General features: G+C 43.8%; 1 protein-coding gene and 1 non-coding gene across 2 annotated transcripts; both read right to left on the bottom strand.

Annotated features, from left to right (window-relative positions):
- Positions 1–3,455: 3,455 nt before the first annotated feature.
- On the bottom strand, positions 3,456–9,508 carry RPS3A (ribosomal protein S3A). Its single transcript, XM_039542390.1, has 6 exons — positions 9,351–9,508; positions 8,474–8,577; positions 6,352–6,539; positions 4,942–5,150; positions 4,171–4,280; positions 3,456–3,621 (listed from the first exon to the last, which is right to left on the bottom strand). The coding sequence occupies exons 1-6, from the start codon at positions 9,410–9,412 to the stop codon at positions 3,500–3,502; spliced, it is 795 nt and encodes a 264-aa protein (XP_039398324.1). The 5' UTR covers positions 9,413–9,508; the 3' UTR covers positions 3,456–3,499.
- On the bottom strand, positions 3,954–4,025 carry LOC120407213. Its single transcript, XR_005599843.1, has one exon. It is a non-coding gene; the product is annotated as a small nucleolar RNA SNORD73 (small nucleolar RNA).
- Positions 9,509–9,851: the final 343 nt, after the last annotated feature.

Below are 9,851 nucleotides of genomic sequence, written 5' to 3'. Positions count from 1 at the left end.
CCATTACAGTTGGTGAAGCAGCAGTAGAAGGGGTTTATGCCTCCTCCAGAAACTAACATTCTAGACTTTGTAAGCAACCTACAAAACACTCTCCAAAACTCTTTAGCCCTTGCTAGAAAAAACTTAAGATGCTCAGGAAGAGCAAAAAGAGTTTCTTCAAAAGTAGGGGACCAAGTTATGGTCTTGAAGGCGCTCCAGGCCCATGAAGATGGAAGAATCATGGGAAGGGCCATTCATGGTTGAAAAGTGCCTGGGAGCTGTTAACTATCTCATAGCATCCCCCACCTCAAACCTAAAGCCTAAGGTTTAAATATACACCATGTTAATTCTCTAAAGCCCCTTTTATTCCAGAGAATTAAAGGTTTTTCAGTTTACAGCCCAGGGAGGAGATGATGCTGAGTGGCCTGAAGGTGTCTACTGTTGTCAGTAGCTACCAGTGTGATACTCTGCTCTTGTTCAATAACAGTCAGCTGTGTGCATGTTCCCTCTGTGTGCTGCCCCGGCTCTACGCAGATAGCTGACACAACAAACCCCGAGGGAACCCCCAAAGACCAGACTCTAGAAAGGTACGAAGGAACCCGAGCCAGGTTTATTATCAAACGAAGCACAGTAATAATTTCCGATTGACTCTACAGGACATACTATGAATATGTGCCCCCTGGCAATGGACACAGCTCAGCCAGTGGTGGGACACAACACTGCCCCCTAGGCTAGGCAAAGCTGCGCACTCTGGGACCTACTTTTATAAAGTTACAGGACAGATTACTCACCCCTACTGATGTACTGAAGTACAGCCCCATGACTCATTAGGGTGCTGTCTCCTCCTTTGATCATGTTGTTTCAAACAGATAGATCTATCCATCATGCTGTCCTTTTGACCCTGTCTTTAAGATGCACCTGCCTGTTCCTTGTTATGTCTGTGGAGTGTCCTGATGTCACCTTAGCACAAGTTCCTCTTATTAGCACTTATATGTGAATGCACTTGCTTCTAACAACCCTCCTCTTGTCAATTTCTGTGAGCAGGGCCTGCCTCTGGCTCACAGCCCAGCTTTTGCTTAGCAATGCCTGGAAGTACTTTGGTTCAGGCTTCAAACTGGGTCTCTGAGGCAAGGGTTTATGTTTCAGGGCCTCATCTTACTAGATCTACTATGAAGAAAAAAAAGTGATGGAGGTGTGGAAAAGGTGATCCTCTCCATGACCCTTGGGTGTATGCAGCGACAGCAGATCAAGGAGCTGTGCACTAGCTTCACACCAGTGTTCTCAGCCACCCCAGGACGGACCGAATGGGCATACCACTCCATTAACACAGGCAATGCTCGCCCAATTAGAGCCCAGCCTTACCAGGTGTCTCCTCAAGCCAAAACTGCTATAGAACGGAAAATCCAGGACATGCTATAGATAGGTGTAATCCGCCCCCCTAACTGTTCATGGGCATTTCCAATGGTTCTCGTTCCCAAGCCAGATGGGAAGATACGCTTTTGCGTGAACTACCATAAGCTAAATGCTGTAACTCGCCCAGAAAACTATCCAATGCCATGCACAGATGAGCTATTGGAGAAACTGGGATGTGCCCAGTTCATCTCTACCTTAGACTTAACCAAGGGGTACTGGCAAGTACCACTGAATGAATCCGCCAAGGAAAGGTCAACCTTCACCACCCATGTAGGGCTGTATGAATTTAATGTACTCCCTTTCGGGCTGCGAAATGCACCTGCCACTTTCCAAAAACTTGTAAATAGTCTCCTAGCAGGATTGGGAGAATCGGCAGTGGCCTACCTTGATGATGTGACCATCTTTTCTAATTCATGGGCAGAACACCTGAAGCATCTGCAAAAGTCTTTGAGCACATAAGGGAGGTAGGATTAACTTAAGGCTCAAAAGTGTCAAATAGGCCTAAACAGAGTGACTTACCTTGGACACCAGGTGGGTCAAGGAACTATCAACCCCCTACAGGTCAAAGTAAATGCTATCCAAAAGTGGCCTGTCCCAAAGTCAAAGAAACAGGTCCAAGCCTTTTTAGGCTTGGCCAGATATTACAGGCGATTTGTACTGCACTACAGTCAAATTGCCACCCCACTGACAGACCTAACCAGAAAGAGCCAGCCAAATGCAGTTCAGTGGATGAAAAAGTGTTAGAAGGCCTTTAACCAGCTTAAAGCGACACTCATGTCTGACCCTGAACTAAGGGCCCCAGACTTTAACAAACCTTTCCTAGTAACCAATAATGCATCCAACTGTGGTATGGGAGCAGTTTTAATGCAGAAAGGACCGGGTCAAGAATTCCATGTTTCTCAGCAAAAAACTGTCTAAGAGGGAAAGCCACTGGTCAATCAGCAAAAAGAAATGTTACACCATTGTATATGTGCTGAAAAAGCTACGCCCCTATGTTTGGGAACGGCGTTTCCACCTGCAAACCGACCATGCTGCGCTGAAGTGGCTTCATACTGTCAAGGACAATAACAAAAAACTTCTTCGATGGAGTTTAGCACTCCAAAATTTTGATTTTGAAATACAACACATTTCAGGAGCTTCTAACAAAGAGGCTGATGCACTCTCCCATGAAAGTTTCCCACAATCAACTGGTTAAAATCATCCTCGAAATGTGGAAAATATTGTTAGTTTTTATATAATCAGTAGCATATCTCAAGGTGCATGTGTCTTATTAATTCTATTTTATCCTAAAGCTCCAAGAAGAAATCACAGCCAGTGTGGAGCAGGCTGTCCAGCAGAGTCTGTGATTTGGGGAGGAGGAGGAGGGAGGGGTTGCATAAACAGACAGCTAAGGGTAGCATAAAATCCCTCCGTACCCTGTAAAGGGTTAATTCCCCCTTTACCTGTAAAGGGTTAAGAAGCTTAGATAACTTGGTTGGCACCTGACCAAAAGGACCAATAAGGGGAGAAGATTCTTTCAAATCTTTTACAGAGGTATTTAATTTTCATTTTTTTTTAAATCAACTTCTTTGAAAAACCTCGTTGTTTTTCAGAGCCCTGAAGACCCAGGGAGGTTGATCTGTGCTCACTTTGTAACCAGGAAAGGGGGTGTAGCGGCTTGGGGTGATATTTTGGGGAGGTAGGGCTCCAAGTGGCCCTCCCTGAATGCTTGTTTAAATTACTTGGTGGTGGCAGCGATACCAAGGGCAAGGAAGGAATTTGTGCCTGGGGGGAGTTTTTAACCTAAGCTGGTAGAAATAAGCTTTGGGGGGGGGGGGTGTCTTTCATGCAGGTCCCCACATCTGTACCCTAAAGTTTAAAGTGGGGAGGGAACCCTGACAACCTGCTTTCTCCTAACTGTGATCAATTAAGAGGTAGATTCCATACCAGCTCACATCTTTAGCATGTGAAACAACAGCAGTAAGTGGCATACCTGATAAGGGTAATAGGTATAAGAGTCCAGTATCTTATACCACATATGGTGTAAGTGTCTAGTATCGCTGCATGAAACCAAATACTATTACTGCTGTATATTCATTTTTTTTATTTTTTCCATCCATTTTTGATTCTAGACAGACTCTTGCACAGGGGGCTCATATCCATCGGCTCGCTCTACTTTAGCGCCTGTTTCATCCCCCGAAGGTTTTCCAGTGCCACCACCTTCACCATGCAGTTCCATCAGCTTGCCCACTAAAAAAAACAAAAAACCACACAATATTGCAATTGTTAAGGATTGAGTATTCTTTGTATTAAATTCCCTGTCATCTATACACTGCAAGATAAGTTAAATGTCTGAATCATTTAAATAGGCCTTTTCTATACCTCAAACTTGTACCACAGCTAAATCAGTAAGACATGCCCATTTAAGAGTGCCCACACAAGGAGGCTGCACTGATTTAGTTAACTTTTGTATTTAGAGAAAGACATGAGAGCAAATAGTGAAGTGTATGAGAGTTTTGTGTAATTGAATAAATTAAGTCTTTCAAATATGCCATTAGTAACTCAGTCCTGCATTACATGGGAATGTCAGAAAGTGGGAAAGAGTATAATCATTCGGTGTCATATGGGACCGAAACATGTTGTCATCATTCATTCCCAAACCAAAACCGTCAAACATTTAGTTGGTTCTTTCCAGCATTTTTATTTGGGTTCTTCAAGCAAGAACAAGAATATTTCAAAATGAAATACCATTTACAGGAATTCAGATTTGCTTCCACATTTAAGCAGAAATCAACTTACATTCAAACTTGGGCTTCTTAAGCATCTTCACTTTGCGGACATACACATCATGAAGAGGGTAGATGGATTGACAGGCTTTTTCTATGTCTTTGCCAATGCTGTCTGGGATCCTGAAAATAATCCAAGTGTTTCAGTATTTATATATAGAGTTCAAATTATTCAGTATTTAATATTCTCAACAGCAGTCCATCCCACCTTCCCTCCCGTGAGTTAAGAACTGGAGTCCTTATAAACATAGACATTGCTGAAGTCTGCAGAAAGATTTGTGTGTCATGCAGTCTCTTCCCAAACTCTGTTTTTTAGATTTACATAATCAGAACAGTTTGGTGGATGTCAGATGTGGTGCAGGTGGTAAGAGAGTATGGGGGAGTGGGGCGGGGGGAAACAGTATCTTAAGCTTTCCATAATTTTGTTAAATATTTGGTTCCCCAACAAAAGTAGTTGTTGAACCCTCAACCAGGAATGAAAATGACTAAGGCTCCTGTTAAATTGTTTTACAAGATGGTAAGTTATTTAATTAGCAAATATTAATTAAATTAGTACGTCCAGATACTCTAGCAATCAGTTTCTTCACCTTACTGCTCACAGAGGTGCTTAAAAAAAAAGCTAACCACAATAGTACTGTCCCCACAGAAATTTAAACTAGGTTTAATAGTAATTCATGTATTAACCTATCTGACTGTGTAAACCAACACTTAAACTCAATTAAACCAGAGTAGAATGGCAACTGTTTCCCAAGTTAAAGCTTGATTAATGACAACCGAGACGTACAGCTTATTGACAACTTCTTTCAGGTCATTAGTCTGCACCTCCCGTGTCATGATTTCCATCATCTTCTTGCGAATTTGGCGGACCTGCTGATGCTGGGCATATGAGGTCTTGCGAATCTGGTTATTACGCTTCTTGGTAAAACCCACGCAAAAGAGGCGCAGTAGATAGCCATCGGTAGTTTTGACATCAACATGGGCTTCAATCATGGTCTAGAAAAGAAGTTATAGAATACATTTGTCCCTTCTATCATCACAGAAAGACAACACAACGCAAGTCACAGCTTCTAAGCATTTCCAGTCAGACCTTCCTAAACAATACTCTAGTGTTGCTGTCACTTGACCCCAACATTAAGGTCCGAATAGTTAGCCCCTAAATTATTATAAATTCTACCTAATATTAAACTGCTATTGACACTTCCAATTCCTAAACAGGGTTTGGAAGAGTACTAACTGATGACACCAGCAGCACTTCTTACATCTGGCACCCTAATAATGAGCAGATTGAGTGAAGGAGAGATAATTCAGTAACACTAGTACTAACAGGGAGCACAAAGGTGTTGATTCTTGTAATGCACCTCCTCCATCCCAGGTTGGGATTTTATATGCCATCCTTGCTATTAGTGGGAAGTCTCTCCTTGCCAAGTAACTTTCCCTTCCAACCCCCCTCTTCTTGTGTTGGCACTTCTACTGAACATCCCAAACTCCCTGCCTCATAAGCAGGAGCAACTTGGAGCCAGTAAAATCATAGCTTGCTTGTAGTCAACATCCATTATTTAGTTTTACAAGCACACGAACATCCACCGATTAGAATAAAGACATTCTGTGGTTTCTTAAATTTGGGATAAGGATGATGTCTACATCCTATATATTGAAAGTTTGTATTTAAGTGTAACCTGAAAGTAGTAACTATGATACATGCAGCAAGGTGTTCTGTTCTCTTAAGGTGCCCTCCCAAACCCTGCCCTTCTCACTATAATAGAGGTCTCAGTGATTTGCTTCAAATAACCACGTTGTAGCTGCCTCAGTGGGGCCAATGACTAACTACAACAAATGTAAATAAGGCCTCAGAAACAGGTTTTGCCTTTTTTTTTTTTTTAAGCGAAGCTTGAAGTCCATGTGCTAGAAGTACTGTGTATAATTTCTGCAACTGTGTGGCTTTGCAGGCAACAGCAATTGCTGCAGATGCTGGTCTTTAAAAATATGACCTGTAAGCTTTATCTTATTGGTTAAAAAAAAAAAAAACACCAAACACCAACCAATAAACAAATATAATATTGGTTGGCCTGAACAAGGAAAAGATCAGCCTGCAAGCAGTATCAAAGATCAAGTTATTTCATCTCAATTTTTAGAGGCAGTTTACTATCAAGGTAGTATTTTTGCAGCTTCACAGATACATATCATTACCACTTACCTGCCATTTTTTGACCATGGAGCACATCTTGTCACGGGTGAGGTCCATTCCATGGAAATTGGTCAGACAGTTTTTGCCCTGAACATCCTCTGTAATCAGCTTGAATTTACGGAAGGCGACTTCATCATTCTGCAGATCAGCAAGACTCACTTCAAACACACGGCCCTTAAGTCCATCAGAAGCAATTTCTATATGCATATGAAATAATATTTTTTGTTAGAAATTAGGACTAGCTGAGTCAGATTCTGAACCCTCATTTGATATTTATTTATAATATTAGAGTCCACATTAGACTTAGACTTGAACACAAATTCACTTAAGTTTGGATCTACAAAAATTTAGTCGGTTACTTTATTACAAAAAAACTTCTCTGCAACAGTTTAAGTTAGTCAATGAACTAGTCAGGCATCAGTACAAAGCGGTGAAAGACATCATGCTGTGCCCCATATTTAAAATTCGAAAAATAAATTCTATGTTCAGGCCTGAATATTCAGTCTCAATTCAGCCAAACATTTAAAAAAAGGCATTTAAGTTGTTGGTGCGCTCAGTGTTGCAATACCTTTGGAAATGGAGGTCAACGTTTTGGGGACAGTATACGTATAAAAATGTAAGAACTAGGTGTACTTTTTTTAAACACATAAAAAAACATATGCATGTGCAAAATAAGAGCTAAAGATATAAATGATTAAGAACTGAAATTAGGGAGCAGCGCACATGACAAGTCTAATTTTGTCACTTAACAACTATTCCTCTGCCACTGCAGGACTGTCCTTGCAGTAGGTTCTCTATGTCCACAGTTATCATGGGTCATTACTAGATTTCACTTTTATGAATCGTAATCAGACCAAAGTTTCCCTTTCCTTAATTTTATTCCATCGCTCATAATTATACCCATGCACCATGCTAAATAATTTGTGTCCTTCTTTGATATTTAAACCCTGAAACACATGTAAAGATAACTCCCTCCTAATCATGCTGGCCAAGCTGCACACCTATGTTTACGTAATTGTTGTGCTTATCCAGATTCCATTGTTGATCTCTGAATAGTGGAGACTGAGGTTCCCTTACGTCAGGGGTTCTCAAACTGGGGGTTGAGACCCCTCAGGGGGTCACCTGGAGTCATGAGCAGTCAGCTTCCACCCCAAACCCCACTTTGCCTCCAGCATTTATAAATGGTATTAAATATATTAAAAAGTGTTTTTAATTTATATGGGGGAGGGGTCACACTCAGAAGCATGCTATTTGAAAGGGGTCACCAACAGAAAAGTCTGAGAACCACTGCCGTACTTGAATATAGTATTCCAAGTGTGGTCTCAGCATTCCAAGTGTGGTCACACCTGATCATGTGAAAGATAACCACCTCCCTCTACTCCAGTGGTTCTTAAACTTTTGTACTAGTGATCCCTTTCACCTAGCAAGCCTCTGTGTGACCCCCCTTTTAAATTAAAAACATTTCTTTACATATTTAATACCCTTATAAATTCTGGAAGGAAAGTGGGGCTGACAGCTTGTGACCCTCCATGTAATAACCTCGTGACCCCTTAAGGGGTCCACCCCTAGTTTGAAAACCCCGGCTCTACTCAGTGATGCCTCTGCACATACAGTGCCCAAAAAATTAGCGGTTTTGCTACCCTATTACAATGAAACCCCACATATAAAGATCTGCCCATTATGTCCTTCCCAAGATCTTTCTGCATCACTGCTTTCCAGATCTTCCTCTCCTATAAAATATATCATTTTTTGTCATTTCCCCCAGATGCTTTTAAATACATTTAAGTAATTTCCACCCCAGAATTCTAATCTTTATTGGGTCTTCCTTTGCATTTCAGTCCCACAGATTATCCAATAGCTTTCGATAGAAATCAGTTAGTTCATCTTGCATGGACAAGAACCAAACCACATTCTGTATGCAAAACTTGATTCTTTGTCTAGTGAAGACAAAAACCTTAGTGCTACCCAACAAACAGTGAGGTCAAAACACATTTTTTAAGTCTAGTTATCCTATAATACTGCAAATCACGTTCATTTAAGTAGGAACTGCTTACAACTGATACTGCATTGCACGGTCTTAAAAGACAGGACATAACATATCAAGTGTTACCTCAACACTTTAGATACTCACTGGTTCCTTGGGTCCTGGTGACGAGTGTCTTCCCAATGTTTCGGATATTAAACATTGCAGGTGCCTTGACATCGTACCAATCCTTCTTCGAGAAGGGATCGACCCTTAGTTTAAAAAAATAATAATAATATTTCCACTCATTCTTCAGATTAAATCTGGCCTAAAATTTGGTCTACTTCCTCCATATTTATTATGTACAACAGAACTGTGGTAGAGTTACAACATACTTAAAATACCATAGGCTGCCTCAATTTATGCATTTCCAAATTAATGCAAACGTGTTTTATTATCAGCATAAGTTCACAAATACCAATAAGTGACAGACACTGGACCAACAGATAAGTAACCGACCCATCCCAATGCGGGGCTCAGTGTTAGCCCTCTAGGCCCTGCACGTTCACGGACAGAGTCAGAGACCAGGACCCAGCGCACAGTATCTAGCAGTGCGGCTCTGTCCCGGCTGCACTGGGATCGCGCCGGAGCTGGGGGTAAAGCGGCAGCCGAGCTGCAGGGGCAACTAAAGACAGCTCCGCACAGCACGTGGGGCAGAGGCAGTCCGGCCCCGAACTCCCGTCTTCCCCCGAGAGCCGCAGCCTGGTGCTGGGGGACCCTGTGCGGCCAGGCCCTGGCCCCCCACCTCGGGCAGGGGGATTCACAGCAGAGCCAGCCCCGCCCCTCCCGTGCAGCGGGGACCCGCGCGCTCTACAGCCCCCGCCCAACCCCGGGTCTAGCCGCCGCCATGTCAACACCGCCACCGCCGCTCCTTGCGCCGGCCGCCCCAATCCGCCCGGCATCCGACGCATCCTGCCGGGCCGCTGCCCAGCAGGCCCCCCGGCGAGGCCCCCGGCACCCCTCGCCCCCGCCCGGCCTCACTTACACTTTTTTCTTTGCGCCTTTCTTGCCGCCCTTGGTGAGGCGCTTGTTCTTGCCAACCGCCATGGTACCGCCCTAGAGCCAAAGAGGCCGAAACCCGCCAGCAACGCGAGATTATACGAGAACTCCCGCGAGAACTCAGCCTACCGAACTCTCGCGAGAAACCAGAGCGGAAGGGGCGGGGACAACGGGGGGGTGGAGATCAGCTTTCTCAAGTTCCTGGACTGAACCAAATAGCGCGGCCGCGGGGGAGGCCAAGGCGAGGAACAGAATGGGCTCACCCTAGTGATTGCTTACGAGTTGGCGCCGGGGCTAGACCCTGGATCCCGCGTCCATCGCCCTCGCCGTCGTGGCTACTGCGGGCTGCAGCCCAGCGCTCTGGGATGCGCCCCCCTGCACTGCCCCGCCAGCGCACGTCCCCCCGCAGATGTAAAAATACAGATCCGCACAGCGAGGTTTCACGGTGCCTTGATTTTTGCGCTGCGGCTGCGCCCCGGCGTGGGCA

The sequence above is a fragment of the Mauremys reevesii genome, linkage group 5 (assembly GCF_016161935.1).
Source record: "Mauremys reevesii isolate NIE-2019 linkage group 5, ASM1616193v1, whole genome shotgun sequence".
Taxonomy (NCBI): Eukaryota; Metazoa; Chordata; order Testudines; family Geoemydidae; genus Mauremys; species Mauremys reevesii.
This window is presented reverse-complemented; position numbering and strand designations above follow the sequence as displayed.

Coding starts and splice junctions, on each gene's coding strand:
- RPS3A (XM_039542390.1), bottom strand. CDS start 9,412: ATGGCGGTTGGCAAGAACAAGCGCCTCACCAAGGGCGGCAAGAAAGGC. Junction 6,540..8,473: donor CACCAGGACCCAAGGAACCA/GTGAGTATCTAA, acceptor ATATGCATATAG/AAATTGCTTCTGATGGACTT. Junction 4,281..4,941: donor AAAGAAGTTGTCAATAAGCT/GTACGTCTCGGT, acceptor GATTATTTTCAG/GATCCCAGACAGCATTGGCA.